The sequence below is a fragment of the Bubalus kerabau genome, chromosome 8, assembly GCF_029407905.1.
Source record: "Bubalus kerabau isolate K-KA32 ecotype Philippines breed swamp buffalo chromosome 8, PCC_UOA_SB_1v2, whole genome shotgun sequence".
Classification (NCBI taxonomy): domain Eukaryota; kingdom Metazoa; phylum Chordata; class Mammalia; order Artiodactyla; family Bovidae; genus Bubalus; species Bubalus kerabau.
Genome location: NC_073631.1, coordinates 111,158,970 through 111,184,838, shown reverse-complemented (window position 1 = coordinate 111,184,838; position 25,869 = coordinate 111,158,970). Strand labels below are relative to the sequence as shown.

At 49.0% G+C, this 25,869-nt stretch overlaps 1 protein-coding gene and 1 long non-coding RNA gene across 2 annotated transcripts in view; one reads left to right on the top strand and one right to left on the bottom strand.

Annotated features, from left to right (window-relative positions):
- Nucleotides 1-6,487, bottom strand: part of LOC129659628 (uncharacterized) — a 63,364-nt gene extending 56,877 nt beyond the window's left edge. Inside the window, exon 1 of the long non-coding RNA XR_008718157.1 lies at nt 5,962-6,487. This is a non-coding gene — a long non-coding RNA (uncharacterized LOC129659628). The remainder of the gene's footprint in view (nt 1-5,961) is intronic.
- Nucleotides 6,488-7,037: 550 nt separating this feature from the next.
- NOBOX (NOBOX oogenesis homeobox) lies at nt 7,038-13,836 on the top strand. The gene is made up of 8 exons (XM_055591210.1): nt 7,038-7,087; nt 9,098-9,646; nt 10,032-10,138; nt 10,434-10,543; nt 11,022-11,095; nt 11,318-11,549; nt 12,020-12,321; nt 13,231-13,836. The coding sequence occupies exons 1-8, from the start codon at nt 7,051-7,053 to the stop codon at nt 13,524-13,526; spliced, it is 1,707 nt and encodes a 568-aa protein (XP_055447185.1). The 5' UTR covers nt 7,038-7,050; the 3' UTR covers nt 13,527-13,836.
- Nucleotides 13,837-25,869: the final 12,033 nt, after the last annotated feature.

The following is a 25,869-nucleotide window of genomic DNA, read 5'->3' as shown; positions in this document are numbered from 1 at the left end:
AGATTAGAAATTGTATCTCCCAACTAAAGAAGATAGATCTAACATCATCTTCTTGTTGCTTTTGTTCAGCTGCTCAGTTATGTCTGACTTTTCCACCCCATGGACTGCAGCAACCGGGCTCCTCTGTCCTCCACTATCTCCCAGAGTTTGCTCAAATTCATGTCCATATTATCTGGTGCATCTCTGATTCCAAATATGTCTCCCCCCGTCTCTGTTGCTTTTTGCTCCCTGTCTTTGGAACTCTGCATGACACAGCCTAACTGAACGCCAGGTGGCCCAGGCGAGGCCCAAGTTCCCTTGTATCAATTTAATAACACACGCAGCGCCTCAGTTACAAGATAGAGATGATCAGAAGTCTTTTTGCAAGCTTAAAATGGGGTCTAGCAGCCCGTCCAGTTCTACAGCCCCCTTGTCATTCCAAAAAACTTTGTGACAGGTTTTGCTGGCCTAATTATTTCTCCGGTAATCAATCTAGTCGTCTATCACTTCATCTCTCTGTCCCACTTAAACGCACGCCTAATATTTTACCATCCTCTCCAGCAGGCAAAGGAAGTTGCTGGTAGCTTCTAACCTATACTAGTGATCCTGCTCTTGATTGATATCAAGCAAAAGGAAACATTTAAACACAAGGGCAGGTCATCTTCAATTCCAAAGAGCTGGTATTGTCACTCTAATGTTAGTGGACCTTAAAGCTTGGTGCCCTAAGCACAGAGGAACCTGCTGACCATGATGTGATCTCACCTTTCACACGATTAACTGGCTCTGGAGGGGGTGGGTAACCAGGTCACAGGAGACCATGAAGGCATCAAAGCCCAGGAGGACATGAGTCCATGTCCTGAAAGCAAGAAAAGAATAGTAACAAACTCACTCTGCCCAGAAGGCAGAGTTCTCTTTCCGCACCCTGAGGGCTCCTGGCAGAGCACCTTCTCCTGGGAGCCATGACCCTACACCTGGACATCAGAGAAATAATTACAGTTTCACAGGAAGTGTTAAGAAATCAAACAGAGAGATCCCATATTCCTTTGCCCCAGTGGTTAACATCCTGCATAACTACAGTAAAAAATCATACCAGGAAACTGATATCAGTACAATCCACAGACCTCACTCAGATTTCACCAGTTTTTACACACACTCATTTGCATGTATATGTATATATACTTGGGGCTTCCCTCATAGCTCAGTTGGTAAAGAATCTGCCTAAAATGTAGGAGACCTGGGTTGGATTCCTAGGTTGGGAAGATCCCATTGAGAAGGAAATGGCAACCCTCTCCAGTATTCTTGCCTGGTCTTGGCTTCCTCGGTGGCTCAGACAGTAAAGAATCTGCCTGCAAAGTGGGAGACCTGAGTTTGATCCCTGGATCGGGAAGATCCCCTGGAGAAGGAAATGGCATCCCATTCCAGTATTCTTGCCTGGAGAGTCCCATATATATTTGACCCTTGAACAATGCAGAGGTCAGTCGAAATCCTCTGCACAGTCGAAAATCCATGTACAACTTATAATCGGCCTATGTATCTGTGGCTTTTCCCTACGTGAGGTTCCACATCTGCTAATACACTATGGATCATGTAATTCTACAGTATTTATTATTTTTAAAAAAATCTGCACATTTACGAACTTGTGCCGTTGAAACTCATGCTGCTCCAGGGTCAGCTCTGTCTTCGTGTGTGTCAGTTGCTCAGTCGTGTCCGACTCTTTGTGACCCTGTGGACTGTAGCCTGTCAGTCACTCAGTCGCGTCTGACTCCCTGTGACCCCATGGACTGTAGCCTGTCAGTCACTCAGTCATGTCCAACTTTTTGTGACCCCGTGGACTGTAGCATGTCAGTCTCCTCTGTCCATGGGATTCTCCAGGCAAGGATACTGCAGTGGGTTTCCATTCCCTTTTCCAGGGGATTTTCCCGACCCAGGCATTGAACCCGGGTCTCCTGCATTGCAGGCAGATTCTTTACCACCTGAGCCCCCAGGGAAGCCCCCAGCCCTGTTTAGTTCAATGCCATTTTATCTCAGTGAAGACTCATGCAACCACCACCACGGTCAGGATTCAAACAGCTGCATCAGTGCTGCTCCCCTGCCCAGGTACAGCCACCTCCCTCCCTCCTCTGCTAACTCCTGGCGATGGTGATCAATTCCTGGTCAATGAACAATTACTGATCCTCGTGTGCAAGCTGCCATGCCAAGCCCGGGAGGATCTTGACATAGATATAAATGAAATAAACAGGAAAGCCCAGTGGTTACAAGTACAGGCGGGAACCAGACTAACCGGGTTCAGCTCTTGGGTGTGCCGCTTACCAGCTCTGTGACCTTTGGCAAAGCACATAAGCTCTGTCTGTCAGTTTCTTTGTGATAAAATGGGGCTAATGACAGAACCTTCCGGGGTTGTGGAAATTCAGGGAGCTGATATTTGTAGAGCAGGTAGAAGCGCCTGGTGTGAACAGATGTTTGTTAAGGCGTAAGAACTCAGCGGCTGGTGGAGAGTTCACAGAATTCTCCTCTGGTGAGCTTGGGTTAGGTGGTGTAATACATCATTGGGAACACGGCACAGTGGGAGCACGCAGGAAGCAGCAGTTCCTTCTGGCGCTGGAAAGCCAAGATAGGTTTCCCAGGAAAGAGAACATGCGGGTTGGGCTTTGAAGTGTAAGACTTTGCCAGAAGTAAAAGGACTGGACAATGTTTCAGGCCTATAAACAATGTGTGGCCCTGAGGCATGAGAAGGCGAGGGCCTTCCAGGGCGAAGTTGAGAGGGTTAGAACCAGAGGAGACTCTGAGGAGACAGGAGTGGGGGTGTGGGTCGAGGCAGACGAAGAGAAGGAAGACACAGATGCAGCCTGAGGGAAGGTCGGGGCCAGGTTTTGAGGCGAGTTTGAATGCCAGGCTCTAGTGAGCACCCAGCTTTGCAATCCTGGAGAGGGGCAGAAGGGAGCAGAAAGGAGACTGTCTGCCTGTAAAACAGAGGTGTATAGGGAAGGGATTCGCGTGGAAGGGAAAGCGCTTTGCAAATTACAAAAACACAAGCCATGGTGATATATTATGAGCTGTCGTTGTTCAGTTACTAAGTCATGTCTGACTCTTTGCAACCCCATGGACTATAGCCTGCCAGGCTCTTCAGTCCATAGAATTTCCCAGGAAAAAATACTGGAGTGGGTTGCCATTCCCTTCTCCAGGGGACCTTTCCGACCCAGAGATCAAACCCACATCTCTTGCACTGGCAGGTGGTTTTTTTTGTTTTTGTTTTTTTTAACCATCTGTGCCACCTGGGAAGCCCCTTAGTATGAGCACGGCCTAGTTAAAAACGAGCAGCAGCAACCACACTGCTTAGACAGGCTCACTATTCTTGTTAGATGCAGAAAACCTTGAGAGTCTGGGGCACGGGGATTAGAAGTGATCAGGCGCATTCATGCCAGAACCTGCTTTCTCACTGCTGGGGCAGGTTCTGCTCTGAGCCAGGTGTTTCCAATGCCCATCACCAGCAACCTCCAAGCAAAGCAGCTCCGCAGAGACTCTAGCAGCCCCCAGTGTCTGCCCCAGTCACGGCCACCCTCAGCTTTGTCGCAGTGAGCCCATGGCATTCATCTGATCATCCAGCCACGTGCCTTCTTCAGGCTCAGGACATCCTGCTCGCCTTTACCCTCCTCTGCCTTGGGCAGTGCTGTCCTCCTGGTTGCTTCCTGGGGCCCTGACCTCCCGTGTTTGCGGGGACTGTGAGCTCCTGACCCGGGGCCTGTTCACATTTCTGCCTTTCACAACCGCACCCTTGCCTCTGGTCCCAGGACTTCCAATGACCTGTTGCCCTGTACTCCCGGGGAGGCATGGAGGCCAAGAATGAATTCCCCCGTGTTTCTGCTTTAAAAACGTTTCTCAGTCAACCACCTTCTACTGGTTATTTTCTTCATTATAGAGAAGGAGGAAGGAAGGACAGATAATGCTTATTTCACGTGTTTAAACTAACTGTGGGAGAAGGAAATGGCAACCCACTCCAGTGTTCTTGCCTGGAGAATCCCAGGGACGGGGGAGCCTGGTGGGCTGCCGTCTATGGGGTCGCACCGAGTCGGACACGACTGAAGCGACTTAGCAGCAGCAGCAGCAAACTAACTGTATGGTTAACTCCATATAAACTAAAAAAAAAAAAAAAGATCAATTATATTCTTTAGTAGCATCAGGCCTCTTCCTTTTTGTTGTCATTCTATCGAGGAGAAGAGGTTGGAATAAATGGCTCTTCCTAAAAGGGTACAGGAGGTGGTTTACAGTTTGGCTCTGAAAACTAAGGACAAGCCCCTTCCCTACCCCAAAAGGAAACCCTTCCCTCTAAACGAGGTTATGTACATGAACTGGCCTAAAGATCATGAAGATGGCTTATACCAAGACTTAGAAATAAATATTTCCAAGTACCCCAAAATATAAATTTTTTGCCCTCCCAATAAAGAGCAGTACCCCTTCTCTGCCTTCTTCCCTTGAAGCTTCTCTGTGAAAGATGGAACTCTTCACAGCATATATTATAGAAACACTCCCTTCTCAACCAAACACATCAAGACACACTCCCAAGCCTTCTTAGACTAAATTCACTTACAGTAACTAAATCAAACATCCCTGTAAATTAACAAACAAAACCATACCATTTTTGAAAAGCCATAAAACAGCAAGGCAAGATTATTATTGAAGGAAAAATGGAAAGAAGAAGAAAAAAAAAAAAAGAAAGGGAACTTCAATTTCCCAAATGTCATAGCCCAAGCCTAACAAATTCAATCATTTACGTATTTAGAAAATGCAAACATCTTCCTTCAATCTGTATTTTCACTTTTGGCCAAAGGATTATTAATAAAATCACAAACTCTTAAAAAAAAAGAGAGAGAGAGAGAAAATGCCAGCATCTTCACTTCCTTAAGCCTCAGAGCAAACCCTTTTATACAATTAGACCTCATATTTTCCCAAGTTTTGTGCAAGGGTGGCAGCCAGTCTATGGGTAATTCAGTCTTTGCTCTTCTGACCTTCACCCAGGCAGAGGGTAACCAGAGAGAAAATACAACATAAATGATGGCAGGGAAGGATGATTTATTCTTAATTTAATGAGATAGGATAACCTAATATTAAGAGATTAATTCTGCACTACAGCAGACACCTCAGTAAAGGACAAAAGGTCCTTCCCCCACAAAGACCCCACATCACCCACTTTCCCCACTCCCATCCCCAGGATGGTTTCAGTTGACTTTGTTTTTGCAGATCTACCAAGTGTCTCAAACTCTAATGTGAATAAGAATCACCTGAGAGGTTTGTTACACTTTCTAGATGCCTCTCTGGACCCACCAATTAAAATGTCTGGGAATGGGGCCTGAAAGCTACATTTTAAACAAATTCCCAAAGAAATTCTGATCCAAGAGGTTTCAGCAAAGGCTCCTTGAAAAACACAAGGTCAAAAGAGACAATAAAATCGGGACACATGGGTGTGGGCAGCAGGTGAGCTGAGGCTTCAGAGAAAAGGACCAGGCCTCGGAAGTCTCTCCGGGTCAGGGAGCTTGGTTTTTATCACACGGGCAGGCGGGAGCACCGCAGAGTTTCAGCAGGGCTCTGACACAGTAGCAATGCCTCTCCCTTAACCTTCAGCTCACAGATCTGTGATACCGGCTCCATGAAGGCCTTTCCTGACCCCACCCCCAATCCGAGTCCAGCAGAGCTTCCTGCTCCTCTGTGCATCCTTCTAACCCACCACTGACCTCCCTGTGGAATGGACACTGTTCCTTCTCTTGTGTCATTGTTCTAATCCCCTCTCCGCCAGTAAGCTTCTGCACCAGGCCTGGCAGACAGTGTCCTATAAATGTTTAATCAGGCAGACTACTGTATTCCATTTACGACCATGTCACCAAACGGTGACTTTTCACAAACAAAGCCACTTAGCTGCCCTCTCTTTCTTGCTCATGTGGCCCGGATTTCTAGCTGAAACTGGCCCCAACCTCTAAACCGCTTATTTACCTGAGGATAGTGCTCTTACTGGAGTCAGAATGAAACACCAGAGGGCCTGGAATTTTGATCATGTTATCACAAAATTAACTCGCTCATTTGTATTTTAGAACGGCCAGCCTTCCAAAGTTCACATGTATAGGTCAAGCACCTCAATTTAAGGTGCAGGAAAAAACATCCCAACAGGTGATTACAGCCTGAAAGCACGCGCTGTCCAGAGTCTTTTCAATCTTAAAAGCAAACACCTGGATTCGGTCCTGGACTGCCCCCCCACCCCCACCCCCACGCACCTGTTTCAATTTGGCCATCACCTCCCACTCAAGGGCAGATGGGAGGACGACGCCATGAGAATTTTAAATTCTTAAATTCTTTCATAAAGGCAAGAAACGTTCGGTGAAGGAAGAGTCACAAAGATCGCGTCTGTAGGATCTTTGTTCTGTGTCCTCCGCCCCATCTATTTTCGGCGAGTAAAAGTAGTCTCAAGCGGGTGAAAACTGAGACCAAAGCTTTGAGCAGCACGCATGGCCGCCCCGCGTTCTGCCCGCTTACCTGTGGCCTCCGGGGCTCCTGCAACTGTGTCCATCCGAGACGTGTAGACTTCGCCCTGTGGCCTGGCTTCTTCTAGCTCGGGGCTCTAGGGAACCTTCCAATCGGCACGGGGTGTTGGGGGCTTAGGCTTGGGGGAAGCTCAGTTGAGCAGTGGTTTGGGGCTCCCAGGATAAGTGACTCCCTAAGTCGCTTTCCCGGGTTCCCAAGGAAGGACTCCGTCTCCAAGGCGCAAGCCGCCACCGGAGCTCAGTGCCAAGGCCGGCCTTGGGAGATGGTGGGCGCTGGTGACCGCTGCAGACTCCCGGACGCGGGCCCTGGAGGCGGGCTGTCGCCCACTCCCCGCGTGCATCGCCCCCCCGGCCTCAGGGAGCTGCCGCACCCGCCCCTCTCGGCCGCGGCGGGGGCGGGCAGCTGCGTGGCCCTCGGGCCTCGCGCCCTGCAGCTGCCCCGCGAGCCGCCCTCCCGGGCGGGCCTCGCGGACGCACACCTGCCCGCGCGCGAGGCTTCTTTAGGCGGCGGGCAGGCGGGCGGCCCCGTGCGGGAGTCCAGGCCATGGAGCCCACCCGGGAGCGCGGCCCGGAGTTGCGGGGTGAGTGCGCGGGAGCCTGGGGGGCCCAGCAGCCAGGCCTCTAGAGCTCGGGAGGGTCGGGGCTGGGAACTGAGGGGGACTCGAGGGGGTGTCGCGGGCCAGGGAGCCCTTCCCACAGCACCCTTCCGTTTTGGGGTTCTGATTTGTCTACACGCAGAGAAGGAAAGCAGGGTTGAGGCTCTGCTGTTCTAGGTTCCAAGACCCATCACCTTTTTTACCAGGGTCTATCACCCTGATTTGTTGTTCTTCAGTCACTCAGTCGTGTCCGACTCTTTGTGACCCCATGAACTGTAGTCCACCAGGCTCTTCTGTCCATGGAATTCTCCAGGGAAGGATACTCTAGGCAAAAGAGTGCCATGCCCTTGTCCAGTGTGTCTTCCTGACTGAGGGTTGGAACCCGGGCTCTTGCATTGGCAGGCGGATTCTTTACTGCTGAGCCACTTTAGGAAAGCTATCAAGGTAATCCATTGCCTTTAGTGACCACCTACTGTGTACCAGATTTGCTAGGCTCCAGTGCTCCAGAAATACTGTAAAACCAGCGTGTCCCTTCTTCCACATTTCCCCATCCGGCCACTCGGCTTAGTTATGGAGTAGAAGCCTGCAAACCCTGGTCACCAGCTTGTACACTAGGGAACAATCTGGCAAAGCACCTTAGCCTGTGACCTACATCTTTCTTTACATGTTGTTACAAAGCTGTTCATTAAGCTAGTCAGTCTCATGCAACTTTCATTAAAAAAAAAAACAAAACAGAAAAACTCGCTCTTGGAAACTTCCCTGATGGTCCAGAGGTTAAGATTCGGCACTTCCAATGCAGGGGGCCTGGGTAGACCCCTAGTGGAGGAACCAAGATCCCACATGCTGTGGGGGCCAAAACAAAACACCAGTGAGCATCCACTGAAAAATATTAAAAATTTTTTTTAATAAAAATATTCTAGTTTTGTAAGAAATAACACAGCAGCTCCTTGACCTGAGAGAGTTCTGGAGGTTATGAATAAGCTGGGAGGGAAATGAGGGGCAGGTTGGTGACCCTCAGAAGGGCTCTGTCTAGTGAACAAGAGTCCCGCCCAAGCGCTGTGCATTTGGGCAAGTCACTGAACTCTGCCATCCGCGTTTCTTCATCTGTTAGAGGGAGAGATGCCTATGCCTTCCTCACAGGGATTAAATGCAGACCGGACTGATCTCTGAAAGGTGCTTAGCACCATGCCCAGGACCTGGTAAACTCCTGATGAATCAGTCATAGCTCAGAAAAGGACAGACAAGCTGAAGGCTGAGGGATGGGAACGTACAGTGCCTGTCAGGTCACCCTTCCATACCTGTAAAAGGGGGGCTGGCCTGGGCTCCAGGCCCTTGGCTGAGGTCCCGCTTTGCAGGGAGGGGATGAGGGTGTGTATAGGGGTGAGGAGAGAGCCAGTTCTGTGGGAGATGAGGGTAGACATTCCTGTTAGCTCCCCTTTGATGTTCTTGTCTGGGCCCCTGGACACCACTCAGTCCTGCCGTGTTCCTGCTCAGCCCTGATGCTGTGTCCGGAGCAGGACCGGGATCCAGTCTGATCAGCTGCAGAGTCTCAATCTCAAACTCACAATCCAGGTGTCTAGGAGAAAACTGGGAACTCCCAGGGAGTAAGTTCCCCCCAAATTAGGATTGCTCCCCCACCATCTAGGTTCATGAGCTCAGACCCCTCATGGTGGCATCTGCGTGCTTTCGCTTTTCCAAGCTACGTATGTACGTATGTGTTAGCTCAGTCGTGTCCGACTCTTTGTTACCCCATGGATTGTAGCCTGCCAGGCTTCTCTGTCCATAGAATTCTCCAGGCAAGAAGGATTCCCTCATGTGATCCTCAGAGTAGCTGAGTTAGGAAGGTATGCCTGGAACTGTTACCGCGTTTGCTAAGTAGACAAGTGAAAGCTTAAGGTCAAACAGGATGCCAGTTGCAGACCAGGAAGCAGCGCGTCCTCCTGGGCCAGGCTCTTCCTTCTCCTGGGTTGAAGTCAGGGTGCTGGCTCTCCACAGGCCAGGGGGGTGGAGGCAAGTCCCCTGCTGCCAGGCTGGAGGAGAAGGAGGAAGCCCTGCAGAGGTCAGCCCCCCACACTCAGGACGCCCCAGGCAAGGACGTGCCTATTTCCTGCACCATCTACGGGGAGAAGCGGCCGTCAGAGGCCCCTGGGGAAGGGACTGAGCCTATGAAAGCCTGCCAGCGCCCCAGCCCAGGGGCTCTCCATGAAGACAGGAGCCTGGCCTCGCCTAGACCCCAGCCTCAGGGGCAAGGGCCTCCCTTCCCAGGGACAGAGGGCAGGCCGGGGAAGAGGCCCTACTCTCCAGCCGCCGGCGAGCAGAAGAAGCCTATGGATGTGGGTCCGGCCTCGACGGCATCTCCCAGCAGCGCTAACCCGGCTCGGGCCACGTACAACCAAGGGCCTTGTGGGTTAGGCCGGGGGTCCTGCCATGTGGCCAACCTCCTCAACACACTGGCCCAGAAGAACCAAAACCTGGACCAGGAGAAGAGGTCCCCGGAAGTGACCTGCCAGGTCCGGAAGAAGACACGCACCCTGTACCGCTCGGGTAAGTCCCTGAGGTGGGAGGAAACCCGAGGGACCTGGTGTCAATCTCGGGGAACATGGCCCCAGGAGACAGGAGTGCAGTTAGCTTATGTATCACCTTGGCTGGAACGTCTCTTGACCTCTGCAAGGCCATGACTTCTGACCCTAAGAGGGAAAGTTTGCGTTTTCTTATCGGAACATGGAAGAAACAGGAAAGTAACCCACTACACAGCTCCCTGCCACAAAGCCTGAGCCAGACGAGGCCCCAGCCCACTGGGGGAACTTAGCCACCAGGCTGTGGGAGGCCCTTGGATTGGGGACATTGGTCCCGCCTGGAAGGCATGTGTTTCTCCTCTGCTTCCTCATCACTGGTGTTCATCCTCAAAGCCAGTGTTTTCTTCTTCCAGACCAGCTGGAGGAGCTAGAAAGGCTCTTCCAAGATGACCACTATCCAGACAGCGATAAGCGCCGGGAGATTGCCCAGACGGTGGGGGTCACCCCCCAGCGCATCATGGTAAAGGGTGCTGACTCCCCCGGTCTAGAGGTGGAGGGGAGCCTATGTGCTGGGACTCTGGGGGAGCTTAGCAAGTACTCAGCAGCTCCCCAACAGGGGCTGGAATGAGGCCTCAGCCAGGGCTGTGTTCTTGCCTGTTTCCACCCAGCCTTGGCCTTAGATGACGCAGGGTGGTGACTCAGACCCCATCTAGGTGAACCCTTCATACCAGTCTGAGTGGTGCAGGGACCTCCTCAGTCACAGCCTCAGGCTCTGCCCTGTTCCTCAAGCTCTTCAGCTGTCTCTTCCCCTACAGGTGTGGTTCCAGAATCGCCGGGCCAAGTGGCGAAAAATGAATGGGAAGGAGAGTAAGGACGCACCTGCCGGTCTCGCCCTTACCCCAGCCCTCGCCAGCAACCAATGCAGGTAAGACTTTCTCCTCTTCCTGGCCCCTCCCCATGGGCAGGACGTGGGGTCTAAGCTGGGATCCTGGGGTCTAGAAGGGGGAAGGTGCTGGAAGGCTGGGCACATGATGGGGCATGTGTGTGTGAGTTGCTTAGCCAAGTTCACCTCTCTGCAACCGCACAGACTGTAACCTACCAGGCTCCTCTGTCCGTGGGATGTCCCAGGCAAGAATACTGGAATGGGAGGCCATTCCCTTCTCATGGGCTCTTCCTGACCCAGGGATCGAACCTGGGTCTCCCACATCTCAGGAGGCTTCTTTATGGTCTGAGCCAGAGTTGTTGGCTGATATTTAGAGGGATTTGGACCTGGTGGGATTGGGACTTGCCAGTGCCTTGTAGGGAGACAGAGCTTGAATGTGTGGGTCCCTTTCCCTACATGGAAGCCCCGGTCATAGACCAGGGACCCCTTGACCTGCAGTCTCTGATCTATCTGCCTCCAGCTCTGTGGCCGAGCTGCCACCTACCGAGTCCACGATCCTGGAGCCTGGGACCCTCCCTCAGGATTCCCTTCCAGGTGAGCCAACCCCCTTCTGAGGGTTGTCTGGGGAAGACAGCAAAGTCAAAGGGCTCTTTCTTGGAAGACCTGGGAGTGGCCAGAGCTCTCCATGGTTTTGTTCAGTGGAGGCCCTTCGGGGAGCCCAAGCCTCTTGCACTCTAACCCCCTCCAGCACTGCCAGGGCTGCGTCCCCTCCCTGTTTTCTTACTCTCACAACCCCCCGTGGACTTCTGTTCCCAGAGCCGTCCATGCTGCTGACATCTGACCAGACTCTGGGCCCAAACCTGCAGAATGAGGGCCCCCAGAGAAGGCCTGTGACACCCCCACTCTTCAGCCCCCCACCTGTCCGAAGAGCCAACCTTCCCTTTCCCCTTGGCCCTGTGCACGCCCCCCAGCTGATGCCACTGCTGCTGGACACCCTGGGCAGCGACAGCAGCCACAAGGATGGCCCTTGTGGGTTGTGGGGAACAAGGTACTTGTCTACCACTTCACGGGGGGCCATACTGATCTATCCTGGGGGAGGCACAGAAGGAGGAAAGATGGATGGAGCTTGGGAGGGGAGAGGGTAACTGAGAGATGGGGTTTCCCTGCCCCCCAGACAAGAATACTGGAGTGGGTTGCAGTTCCATCCTCCAGGGGATCTTCCCAACCCAGGGATCGAACCTGGGTCTCCTGCATTGCAGAAGGAATCTACCATCTGAGCCACCATGGAAGCCCCGAGAGAAGCAAGGAGTTAGTAAATGTAGTGAGGGTTAAAGGGTGAGGGGATGGGGAGGGAAAGGATCAGGACATCACAGCTGTAGAGGAGAAGAGGGTGAGAAGCTGGAGCAGGAAGAGGAGGAGGCAGCAGGCCTGGGGATTGTGGAGAGGCAGGTGGTGGGGGAAGGGCGTGGTAGGAATGAAACCATTGGAGCCTCAGGAAGTTCTTCTCTGTCCCCACAGCATCACTCCACCCCCTGCCTGCTCATACTTAGAGGATCTGGAACCCCAGGAGTACCAATCCAGCAGCAGCCAGCCAGGACCGTTCCCCTTCTCCCAGGCACCACAGACCCAGTTCTTCCAACACCCGCAGCCCCAGTTTCCATACCTGCACCCCTTCCCCTTGCCCAGCTCGCTGACTCCGCCGCTGCCCGAAGACCCTCTCTTTGCCTTGTCCTGTGGCCCCAGCGGGGGCTCATCCCAGGGCTATTTCCCAGGCCCTCCATCAGGGCCCATCCTGCTGCAGCCACCGGCCGGGAACGTGGGTGAGTCGGGGCTGGAAGAGAAGGACCCCCCCCCAGTGTTTGAGGAGGGTGAGAGGGGAGATAGCCCCAAGATGGGCTATCTTGGTGAAACTCTTCATCCTCCAGTTTCCTGGAGGTTTCAGAGCAGAGTAAGAGAGAGCTTTGGGTGTGTGTTAGTTGCTTAGTCGGGTCCGACTCTTTGCAACCCCAGAGACTGTAGCCCACCAGGCCCCTCCATCCATGGGATTGTCCAGGCAAGAACACTGGAGTGGGTTACCATTTCCATCTCCAAAAGGAACTATAGAAAGAAAGAAAGTGAAGTCGCTCAGTCGTGTCCAACTCTTTGCGACCCCATAGACTGTAGCCTACCAGGCTCCTCCATCCATGGAATTGTCCAGGCAAGAGTACTGGAGTGGGTTGCCATTTCCTTCTCCGAGAGAGAGAGCTTTGGAGGGAGGCAAAGCCAAGCATGGAGTCCAGCTCAGTCGTCACTAGTTCTGAGCTTCCTGGATTCTGAAGTGGGAATACTATTCCCATCTGAGGGCTTGGTGAGGACTAGGAATGACGGGCGTGAAACACTCGGTGCAGAGTAGATGGCAGCTAAAGGGAGTGTCCAAGGGGCCACCTGGACCCCGGATATCCTAGAGTCACTGCCCTAGGAGACTCAGAAGAAGAAGAGGGAGAAAGACTCTGGTTCCCGCGCTCCTTCCACATGTGTGAGGGGGCCCTGGCCCGACACGCAGTGCGCTCTGGGTCGCTGTGCCCCAACCCCAGGCCCTCGAGACATGGGGGGCGGGTGCCTGGTCCTGAGGGGAGACCCACTCTGGGGTCCTGACCCGTGTCTGTGGAGCAGGGAGGGGCTCTGTCATGGAGACCGCGCTGGGGCCCCTTCATGCCCTGCACTTTGTGCTGTGTGCTTTGGCCCCACAGGTACGGTGCCTTGGGCCGACCCCTGCCTGCCAGACTTGCCGTTCCCCAGTGCCTTCTGCCCGCAGGCTCTGGGGGGCCCCCCGGGAGGGGACGGCTGCTTCCTGGACCTGTTTGCTGCCCCCTACGCGCAGGCTTCAGGTAGGCCGCCTTCCCCAAGCCTCACCCAGATGCCCGAGAGCGCCCCGCCTGCAGCGGGAAAAGCCCCGCTCAGCCAGGCCCAGGAGGAACCACCGGCTGCCCCAGGGGAGCGGCCCCCGGCCCCCGAGGAAGAAGACAAGAGTGGCCATGGCCCCTAGTTGTGGAGCCGAAGAACCAAGAGGCCGTCCTGCCGGAGATGGCTGGAGCACCCCGAGGAGACGGGGCTCGAAGTTGAAGGAGAGACTGGACTCCAGGGCTCATTTTGCCAAATGCTGACTTGAGAAGGAGGAGGCCTGGACCACCCGTCCTTCCCCCACACCTCCGGATGGTGGTCCTGGAGAAATGGAGTAGGGCTGTGTTGCCTCTGACGGTTGTGTCCATTTATGTTATTTGCTCTCCTTGCTCCACAGCCGCTCCAGTGGCCACCATAAGCAGTAAACTGCCTCCTCTTGGGTTTCTCTCTCTGTAGTGACGTGTCTCCCTTCTCACGCTAGTGAAGACCCCCATGTCCTTCACTGCCACCCACTCAGCTGGGCAGCTGTGTACTGTGCGGCTCAGGAGGGACTGACCCTCTGGGGCAGGATTGTGTGGAGCCTGGCATCCTTCTGGGCCCCATCTCTCCTGCTGGGCAATGAATGGGGCCTCCTGGGCCTTGTCTTGAGTCCTATCTTTAAACCATGTTCTCATCTCAAACCCAGAAGTGAGCCTGAACAAACCTGAGCCTGGGACTTTTTCTGGAATTTGGGCCCTGCAGGTGTGGGAGCTCTCAGCCTGTAAAGAATCTGCCTGCAAGGCAGGAGACCGGGGTTCGATCCCTGGGTAGGGAAGATTCCCCCTAGAGAAGGGAATGGCAACCCACTCCAGTATTCTTGCCTGGAGAATCCCATGGACAGAGGAGCCTGGCGGGCTAGAGTTCATGGGGTCGCAGAGAGTCAGACATGACTGATGCAACTAACACTTAACTAGGGATAGGATGATGAGAGAAGCTCAAGGCTGTTTAGGCCAAGTCTCTAGAATTGTGAACCATGATTTATTTTCCCAAAGCTCTTCTTTTTCTGGGTCAAGAAGGGATTGGGTAGGAATGAGGGGTGGGAAGACCAAGAATAGGATGCTCTTTTATATATATATAAATTTATGTATATATATTTAGTACCCACATCTGATGACCCTGCAGGCTTCCCTAGTGGCTCAGACAATAAAGAATCTGCCTGCAATGCAGGAGATGCAGGTTCGATCCCTGGGTCAGAAAGATCCCCTGGAGAAGGGAATGGCAACCCATTCTAGTGTTCTTGCCTGGAGATTTCCATGGACAGAGGAGCCTGGTGGGCTACAGTCTATGGAGTTGCAAAGAGTTGTACACAACTGAGCAACGAACACCCACACTTCTGATGACCTTGCAGTGTCCAAAAAACTAGAATTTCAGGGCTATTGACTCAAACCACCATGCACTTGAGTGTACATGGGGTATCATTCTGGACCTCTAATGCTATGATTATTGGAAAACAATTTTTTTCAAAAACATGTATTATATCCATCATACTAGTTCTAGGGTCATGGCCCATAAGAACTGAAAAGGGAAAGTATTGAGAAATGGAGAGGAATCACCTTAGCTACGCAAACACATGTCTGGGTATCTGTGTAGGGTTTTAAAGAAATTCCATGGACAGAGGACCCTGGCAGCTATAGTCCACTTGGTTACAAGTGAGACACGACTTGGCAACTAAACAATTGTGATGTAACTGGGTCTTTTAAAATATACCTCTCTCTTTTGCTTTCACATTTGTCTCATGACACCCATGAAATGAGCAGGCTAAAAACAGTGTAAGGGGAAAAAATTATTCTACATAAGGGGTAGAAGACAGTAACTGTTCAGTTCCATGCTATTTTTCCTCTCTTGCCATCAGTTATCACAAGATACTGCTGCTTTCAAAGCCTGCAAAGAGGCTGGACATTTTCTCGTCCAGATCTTTACTGATTTAGGCTCCTGCTGCTCAGATGAGTAAGCGCTTCCCTGGTGCCTCAGTGGTAAAGAACCTGCATGGCAATGCAGGAGATACAGGTTCCCTTCCTGGGTCTGGAAGATCCCCTGAAGAAGGAAATGGCAACCTACTCCAGTATTCTTGCCTGGGAAATCCCATGGACAGAGGAACCCAGTGGACTATGGTCCACAGCTCATGAAAGAGTTGGGCACAACTTAGTGACTAAATGATGACAACAACTTAGATAAGTAATGCCCTGTACTTTTAGCAAACAGTAGATATCTAAAGCCAAGAACTGGAGGGTGATGGGCTCTAAGATTCGTGCTTATACACAAAGTCTTAGGCAATCTAATAGTATAGTGAAAACAGAATGTGTGAATTGAGGATGAATGAAAGATCAAACCAAGGGAAAACGGTGAAAACATTTTAGAAGCACAGAATCCTCAGCTGACAAGTCCAACCAGCTGGCAGATGCAGGAATGAGCTCTACACCACCACTGATGGAGCATCATTAATTCTTAACTTTCCAGTGGGGGTGCAGGGTTGAGGGGGAGCTAACTCCTTTACATAAGAGCCTATAGAGTTTTGAAAGCTTTAGTTGTAATGAAGTTCGTTCTTCTTCTAGGAGGAAGTCAGTATTGTTTAACTGAATTTGAATTTTGCTTTGCATTGTGCTATGAAGAATAAACCTAGTTTCACAGGGTCTGAGGACTGTATGGCATTCCTCAGAGCCCTGGCCTCAAGGGGCCTGGTCTCACTCTCACCACCTTAAATGCCTGTTTTCAAGAGAATATGAGCTTGCACATGCTCCTTATAAGAGTGGTGCCCATGGAACAGGATAAAAAAATCCAGAAATAAATTCATGTATGACAAAGGGGGTGAGGATATACAATGGAGAAGACAGTCTCTTCAATAAGTGGCTCCTGTAAAACTGGACAGCTACATTAAAAAGAATGACATTAAAACATTCTCTAACAACATACACAAAAATAAAATGGATTAAAGACCTAAATGTAAGGCTGCTGCTAAGTTACTTCAGTCGTGTCCGTTTCTGTGCGACCCCATAGACGGCAGCCCACCAGGCTCCCCCGTCCCTAGGATTCTCCAGGCAAGAACACTGGAGTGGGTTGCCATTTCCTTCTCCAATGCATGAAAATGAAAAGTGAAAGGGAAGTCGCTCAGTCGTGTCCGACCCTCAGCAGACATTATAAAACTCTTAGAGGGAAACAGGCAGAACACTCAATATAAATCACAGCAATATTTTTTGAATCCACCTTCTAGAGTAATGAAAATGAAAACAATAAACAAATGGAACCTAATTAAACTCAAAAACTTTTGCACAGAAACACAAACCATAAATAAAATGAAAAAAAAAATAAAAAACAAACCCACAGAATGGGAGAAAATATTTGCAAATGAAGCCACTGACAAGGGATTAATCTCCAAAATATACAAACAACTCATGCAGTTGAATATATATCTAAAAAAAAAAAAAACCCAATTAGAAAATGAGAAGAAAATCTAAATAGACAGTTTTCCAAAAAACACATACAGATGGCCAACAGGTATAAGAAAAGATGGTCAACACTGTTAACTGTTAGAGAAATGCAAATTGAAACCACAATGAGATGTCACTCACACCAGCCAGAATGTCTTATCATCGAAAAATCCACGAACACAATAAATGTGGAGAGGGTGTGGCGACAAGGGAACTCTCCTATACTGTTTGGTGAGAATGTAAATTGGCACAGCCACATGGAGAGCAGTATGGAGGTTCCTGAAAAACTAAAGCTAGAACTACCATATGATCCAGGATTCTCAGTCCTGGGCACATATCCAGAGAAAACCACACCCCAGTAATCATTGTAGCTGTTTACAATAGCCAAGATGTGGAAGCAACCTAAATGTCCACTATTGAGCTTGTTAAGGTAGTTTGGAGTCCTTACATAAAGTAGCCATATATTTGCAATTTGGTTCTCTCTGTTCAGTATGTTTTATGAGTTTTATAATCAAGCCATTTATTATTAGTAAACAAGATACAAATAAATATGGAGCATTTTGACCTAACTCTTTGAAAATATTAATAAGCATTTTTTTCTTTTTTTGAGTACAGAGTTAAACTAGCTAAAATCTTCCTTAACTCTTGTTACTATCCAGGGCTATCCTTTGCCATATCTAGGATTTTGGTAGAAAAATCTTTGCTGTATCAATCACTAAAATAAAAAAAAATTCTCTTTATAGCACCCTAATAATTTAACATTCTTGGAAACCTAACAACATTAATTAGTTTCGCAAAAGTCATTCATAAGGAACACCTATTGTCTTTTATGATTATTTTTAATCTAAATGTTCACAAACCATCTTTCAATAATCTCTTCTAGCAATTTATGAAAATATTGCATTAAATTAATTCTCCTTTAGTTTCTACAACTAATCTCTTTGAAAATTAGGGTGACTGCTTCTATTAAATTTTAGGCATCCTCTCCTGTTCTGCTCTGGAAGAAATAGAGAATTGTTTAAATCAGCTATAAGCATCCTGTTTGGGTTTTAAGACAATCTTGTCCTTTTCATTTCTAGAATGTTATCCTTTCTGGAGAAGCCCGGCTAAAGTGAGAGTCATTTGTTTTTGCTTTCTCTGAATTCCATGTTTACCTTATAATGCCTGCCTCAAGAAGCATACTTATTTTTTTTCCCTTCTCCCTGTCCCAAGTTTGGTTGTATTATTATTACCACTGTTGGTCTTAATGTTAGTATTGATTTTTAGCATGGTTTGCAGCACGGAGTTCCTTCTGAACTCTTTGAACACTTTGAGATAATATCCTTAAAATTCCAGGATGTGCTTCCTTTTAACTTTTACATCTTTTTAGCGCTTCACCTTTTAGATGACTTCTTTCATTCTTTGTTATAATTATCTGCGATTACACAGAACATCATAGTTACACATTCCACTGAGCCATCCCCACTTGGAAGGCTCTTGAACAAGTTAGCTCTAGCTTTTGTTTTGGATTTGGGGAGAGTGAGTGAGCTGACACGGTATGCTGGAGCTCCAGGGTCAGGCAACCCCTCCTTAGATTTGCAGGACATGCGCCTATTAGTCATGTGAGGGCTTCCCTGGTGCCTTCGTGGTAAAGGATCTGCCTGCCACTGCAAGAGAGGAGAGTTCTATCCCTGGGCCAGGAAAATCCCCTGGAGAAGGAAACGGCAACACACTCCAGTGTTCAGTTCAGTTCAGTCGCTCAGTCTTGTCTGACTCTTTGCGACCCCATGGACGGCAGCACACCAGGCTTCCCTGTCCATCACCGACTCCCAGAGCTTGCTCAAACTCCTGTCCATTGAGTCAGTGATGCCATCCAACCATCTTATCCTCTGGCGTCCCCTTCTCCTCCCGCCTTCAATCTTTCCCAGCATCAGGGTCTTTTCCAAGGAGTCAGTTCTTCGCATCAGGTGGCCAAAGTATTGGAGCTTCAGCTTCAGCATCAGTCCTTCTAATGAATGTTCCGGACTGATTTTCTTTAGGATTGACTGGTTGGATCTCCTTGCAGTCCAAGGAACTCTCAAGAGTCTTCTCCAACACCACAGTTCAAAAGCATCATTTCTTCAGCACTCAGCTTTCTTTATGTTCCAACTCTCACATCCATACATGACTAATGAAATACTCCACTATTCTTGCCTGGGAAATCCCATGGACAGAGTAGAGTCTGATGGGCCTTAGAGGTTACAAAGAGCTGGATGCGACTTAGCCACTAAACAACCACCCTCTCCCATCACCAACCTTCCCCCCAATCCCCTATTCTCTGGATCTGATTACCCTCCAACAGTGCAGTCTGAGTGTGCAGCTGGCTGGAACAGAATCCTTCCATGCAGACTCCAGAATAAAACTCTCCTATGCCTCAAGCCTGTGTGCTCTCAATGCTTCCACTAGATGGCGATCCACCACCGCTGTAACCGTGGCCCTAAAGTATCCTGGCTGTACACAGTAACAAAATCCATAATAATTCTTTCTCTAAAACACCCTAGAGCCACTGAGATCAGGTTTAAAGATACTCAGGTCATTTGGGTTGCAACTTAGTTTGCCAGATAAATATAGAGTGTTCAAATTAAATTTGAATTGCAGATAAACAACTAATTTTTTTAGTGTACTTCCTGCAAGAGTCAGGTGACCTCTTGCAGACTCTACTCTGTATTTTCATTTGCTAAATCTGGCAACCCTAGTTGTAGCGCTTTCCTAGGGACAGCTACATCCACCATAGCTTCACAATTGAGACTGTGCAGGAGCCAAGAGCCGGGAGCCGGCCTCTGTATCTCTACTCAACTTTCTTGCATTTCAGGCTCTGAACAGTCCTGTTCACTTAGTATTTTCCTTCCCCCTGCCATCATAAGCCTAAATACAGGCTCTGCACATGTCTGAAAAAATGCTCTAAAATCTTTTGGAATCCTACTCTATTTTCTGTTCCTGCTAGTCACATTATTAATTATTCATTTATATATTTCTGCGATAGTCCATTTGAATGTATTTTGAAATGCATATTTTAACATCACTTGCACTCACAGAAGACAGGAAAATGGGCTGCAAAAGACAATTTGGCTTTTGTTGATTTCATTCCAATTCATAAATGGTCTTGACTAGTTAAGAGTAAGTCTTTCTTAGAGGTGAAGAATTGCCTTCATTCACCTAGAAGTGGTATCATTTTAGGCCAGAGAGAAAATCTGGGATAGTTAGCATTCTTATACTTGCATTTTAGTGTATAATGTTCTTTCAAAAATACCCTCCCACTTGAATTTCATAACAAAGTCGTGAGAAATGAAGGCAGATGTTCATTCCATCATTCAGTGGGGATTTACAGGCAGCAATAACACTGGGTGAATGAACACAAGATTAATAAACTGTCTTTTCAAGTTTCAGGGAACTCACAGTCTCGCTGGGGAGTCAGACAATACAAATGACCAGTTACACTATAGGCGGGTGATGCTGTGTGGGAACTCAGCCATGAGAACAAGGTGAGATATATGTCCAGAAAATGCAGCAGCCATGTCCGCTGTGGCTTAGAAAGCTTCAGCGTCCAGGGCATTTCTCTTAAAGGAGAGTAGGAGTGGGATAAGCAGAGGAGGAAGGGCACTTCAGGCAGAAGGGACACCAGGTGGAAGGCCATGGAGACTGGGAAGATGATTAGGGAGAAGGTCACGGTGGCTGGATTTGTACGTAGAAGAGGCCAATGGAGGGACTGTGGCAGAGGAGGCTGGTAAAGGACTGAGTGAGACTGTGAAAGTGAAAGTCACTTAGTCGTGTCCGACTCTTGTGACCCCATGGACTATAGCCCGCCAGCCTCCTCTGTCCATGCAATTCTGTCCAGGCAAGAATACTAGAGTGGGTTGCCATTTCCTATTCCAGGGGGAAAGGCCCAAATTCAATGCTGAGATGCTTGAGCTGTATTCTCCGGGCCATGAGAGAGGCAGTGACATTTTTCACTCATTGCCCAAATTTGGGTTTTAGAAAGACAAAGAGAGCCCAAGATTGGAGGGCTTAGAGAGGAGATGCAGAGAAATCAGACCAGGCTACTTACGGAGTGAGTCCAAGTGAGAAACAACGAGAGCCTACAGAAAGCTAAAGAAAGAAGAGGGTCAGGTCTGAGAAATATTTCAGAATCAGAAGCACTGTAATGTGACATGATATGAAATGAGTTGAAAGGACTCAAGGAGTAAGAAAAGAGGAAAAAGACTTTGGTAATTAAGAAATCCTATTGATCGTGAAAGGAAATAATGGGGTTGGAGCAAATACCAGGGACAGGGAGGTCATTTAGTTTGTGCACATTGAGGCTTTTGTTCTGTGGTTGTCGGGGTGGACATGTCTAGGGAGGAAAATGGGGAGCTAGGGTCCGTGAGAAAGACTAGAGGTTACTATTGAGATTCTTCAGCACAGAAAATGCTGGTTGAGGTCAAGAGACCATGCAGAATGGCTCAGACAGACAGAAAGAAAGTGATCTTAGGATGGACTCAGGGAAATGCCACTGAAAGGAAAAGTATAAGAAGAAAAGGTGGCACCGAGACTGGTGAGGAACGGGCAAGGGTAAAGAATCTGCCTGCAGTGCAGGAGGCTTAGGATTAGGGTGGAAAGATCTAGAAGGGGTGCTGGTGAGGAAAGATGCAAAGCCCATGTGCGTCTGGAGTGGAGGTTGGACAAATAATTGTGCAAATCAGATTGCTTTATCCCAGTCTACAGAGGAGGACACTGATATTTCAATGATTTCCAAAGAATGCCTTGACTGAGAAGTCTTTTATTTTCCACCTGACTAAATGCTGTTAGAGGCTCTTGCTTCCTGAATGCCAATGTATCATCTAAAAGCTGAAAACTCTGAATACTTAAGGCACTATTAATGATAGACAGTTCTGTGTATATTTTATGAGACCACAGGAAAAACTGAACTAGCTCACTTACTCAGAAACTGATCCTCAGACAAAATATTAATGATGGTGGTAGCCATTTATTTAGCATTTATTGTGTATCTAGCCCTTTAATAGGGAATTTAATTTCATAACAGCCCCAGAACGTATCCTTCAACAGATGGAAATCAGAGACACAGAGAGGTTTATATATTTGTCCAAACTTGCAAAATAAGTAAATTTTGGATGGGATGTCAGGAGGTGCCAACCCTAGAAGCAGTGTATTTTGATAGCTGTGTGTGTGTGTGCTTAGTCATGTCTGACTCTTTGTGACCCCATAGGCTATAACCCACCAGGCTCCTTTGTCCACGGGATTTTTCCAGGCAAGAATACTGGAGTTGGGGGAGATAAATTAATAAAAGGAGGTCAGAAGGTAGGGATGAATGTAAGAAAACAATGGGTGTGATCTAGATTAGATTTAGAATCAAATCCTTCCATAGACCCTTGGTCTGTACTTAAGTAACTTATCCACTCAGTACTGTCTGATTTAAAAAGAAGTAGGGACATTGTAGTGAGACATAAGATAGAGAAGACAGCACTGTAAAAAGGGAAGAGGAAGCTTCATATTCCAAAGCTGGAGAGGGACAGGCCTGGAGGAGAGTGAATCATAGATAAGGGACCATGTGAGAGGAGGGAAGTGGGGCTGGATGGCTGGGGTGGATCCAGACTTGTTACCTGGTAGCTAATCAGAGGGGTAAAGAGAATACAGTCAAACCTGAAATCGCAATAAGGCACTCTTCCACAAAGATTGACAGTGAAAAGACTGGGAGTAGATAGATCAGTGGGGACATGATGCTAGTGTCCAGGAATGAGGTATTGAGATTAAAATAGTGGTTTGTCAACAAAGGTCCGTCTAGTCAAGGCTATGCTTTTTCCAGTGGTCATGTATGGATGTGAGAGTTGGACTATAAAGAAAGCTGAGTGCCAAAGAATTGATGCTTTTGAACTGTGGTGTTGGAGAAGACTCTTGAGAGTCTTTAGGATGGACTGCAAGGAGATCCATCCTAAAGGAGATCAGTCCTGGGTGTTCATTGGAAGGACTTATGTTGAAGCTGAAACTCCATTACTTTGGCCACCTGATGCGAAGAGCTGATTCATTTGAAAAGACCCTGATGTTGGGAAGGATTGACGGCAGGAGGAGAAGGGGACAACAGAGGATGAGATGGCTGGATGGCATCACCAACTCAATGGACATGAGTTTGGGTAAACTCTGGGAGTTGGTGGTGGACAGGGAGGCCTGGTGTTCTGCGATTCATGGGGTCACAAAGGGTCGGACACGACTGAGCAACTGAACTGAACTTAACTGTGGAGAACAAGGGGGCTTCCCTGGTGGCTCATATGGTAAAGAATCTGGGTTGGGAAGACCCCCTGGAGGAGGGCATGGCAACCCTCCTGTATTCTTGCCTGGAGAATCCCCACGGACAGAGGAGCCTGGCAGGCTACAGTCCATGGGGTCGCAAAGAGTTGGACGTGACTGAACAACAGAAAAACAATAACAAGGAGAACAGAGGGAAGCAATCAGTGAGAGTGATGCTGGGAAGAAATCAACAGAACTTGACTGTTTGGGTAGGGGGGAAGAGATGGTGAAACTGACCTCAGGTTATGGTGCCCGGGCATCTAGGAGGAGAATGGTTCATAAAATACGGAACTCCAGAGGAGCCGGCTGCTGCCTCAGCCTTAGCGCTTCTGTCTTGTGCGTCCCTTTCACATTTTGTTCCTTAGCCTCATTGCTCTGGTCCAGTTGCCTCAAGGACATCCCTTCCTGTGCAGTGTGTTGTCTGAGAATGGAATTTCCACCCACAGAGATTCCACCCATCCTTCCTGGGTGGAGTCTTTCACCCTGCTGTTGCTTACATCATCCTTTCCATGCAATTCTGCCCAACGTGTACTTCCCACTTGACACCCTTGTCCCAATCTGTGTACCTGGAGCCGCCAAGAGTGCAATCTGTTATTCAGAAGTCCCCTCCAAGCCACCATCGACAACGAGCACTGAATCTTCCCAAGCGCTCCAGTTCACCCACTTCATTATTTTGCCTTCTTGTCCATTATTCATTTTGGTTTGACTTTTTATTTCCTGTGGTGCTCAAGCTCAATCATTCAGTTGTGTCCAACTCTGCGACCCCATGGAGTGTAGTTTGCCAGGCTCCTCCATCCATGGGATTGTCCAGGCAAGAGTACTGGAGTAGGTTGCCATGCCCTTCTCCAGGGGATCTTTCCGACCGAAGGATCGAACTCGCGTCTCCGGCGCCTCCTGCACTGGCAGGTGAGTTCTTTACCACTAAGCCTCCAGGGAAGCCCTGTTATTTCCTATAACACTTCATTATTTGAATCAGTGAAATCAGGTACATTTTCATACGTAGGGAAATAAAATGTGTCCCCAGAACTTATTTAAAGGACAATTGTCAAATGTTTGAAAAAAAAAAAAATAATTTATCCATTCATTTTCTTGGATTTTCAACTGGAAAACTACTCCTTCATCTTTTGTTCCCTTTTATTTGCTAATGCCAGTACAACTGATTTCACGGAGGAAGTCCAGTGTTTCTGCACACATTCCGTCTTCTATCAAGGATCCTCCTGTCCTTTCCTCCCCTAAAGCTGACGACACACACACACACACACACACACACACACACCCCACACTCAGGAAACTCTCTAGTTCACACACACACCGCACTCGAGAAACTCCAGTTCACACACACATCGCACTCGGGAAACTCTCCAGTTCACGCACACACACCACTTGGGAAACTCTCCAGTTCACACACACACCACACTCGGGAAACTCTCCAGCTCACACACACACTTCACTTGGGAAACTCTCCAGTTCACACACACACCACTCAGGAAACTCTCCAGTTCACACACACACCACACTCAGGAAACTCTCCAGTTCACACACATACCGCACTCGAGAAACTCCAGTTCACACACACATCACACTCGGGAAACTCTCCAGTTCACACACATACCGCACTCGAGAAACTCCAGTTCACACACACATCACACTCGGGAAACTCTCCAGTTCACACACACACCACACTCAGGAAACTCTCCAGTTCACACACACACCACACTCAGGAAACTCTCCAGTTCACACACATACCGCACTCGAGAAACTCCAGTTCACACACACATCACACTCGGGAAACTCTCCAGTTCACACACATACCGCACTCGAGAAACTCCAGTTCACACACACATCGCACTCGGGAAACTCTCCAGTTCACACACACACCACACTCGGGAAACTCTCCAGCTCTTAAGGCCCTGCTGTGCAAGGATGATGAATGCCTGCAAAAGCCACACCTTATCTTTCTTTCCAGTCTGTTGCCTGGCCAAGTTTAGTCCAATCACTAAAGCCTGTTTATTAACCATTCCACAAGTCTGACCGCCAGCTCCTCTCACTTTCTCAAGACTTATCTGCCTCTCCATATTCTGTTTACTCAGCCTTTGCATTTTACAGCAAGTCACCTTCAACCTTTTGTGAGCCACACAAATGCCGCATGTCACAGATCACGTGCTAAAATCCTAGAAGTAAACAGCAGGCTGTTCGGATTTGCAGTTTACAACTCTGGCTGTGTGGTATTAAGCCAACTGTCCCCCTTTCGCAAGCTCCTGTGTGACCAGCAGGGGGTTAGACACAAAGAACTTTGGGGTCCTTTCCACTCCAACAGCGGGTGATTTTTCTCATCCCCAGTGGTGGATCTCAGAAAGAAAACACTCTGCAGCTGACTGGATGCGTCCCATCCACGGGGCCCTCTTTCCTCCCAGCATTTTCCTTTTCTTCCCAAGGCTGCCTCCATGATGGCTGGAATCTCTTACAGACTTGTGGACTGTTACAGACTCTACCAGGGTCTTCCCTGGTCTGTGGCCCTCAGCCACTTTCCCTAGCACTCTGAACTCTCTCCCTGGGGTTTTGGGGCCCTGAGGCCCAAGAGCAGATCCAGAACCTCCATGTCATTCAGTGCAAACTAATGCAGCTCCTGCTCTCTCTCAGGCTTTCCATCGGCATTGTTCAGAGGTAATTGCTCAGGTAAAACGCCAGGAAAATATCTATCTGCCCATTGGTGCTTCTGGGGAGCTC

Bases quoted from the DNA above. Each gene is read 5' to 3' on its own strand.
- NOBOX (XM_055591210.1), top strand. From the start codon at position 7,051: ATGGAGCCCACCCGGGAGCGCGGCCCGGAGTTGCGGG. The intron at 10,139-10,433 runs GTAAAGGGTGCT...CTTCCCCTACAG, and splicing joins TCACCCCCCAGCGCATCATG to GTGTGGTTCCAGAATCGCCG. The intron at 11,096-11,317 runs GTGAGCCAACCC...TTCTGTTCCCAG, and splicing joins CCCTCAGGATTCCCTTCCAG to AGCCGTCCATGCTGCTGACA.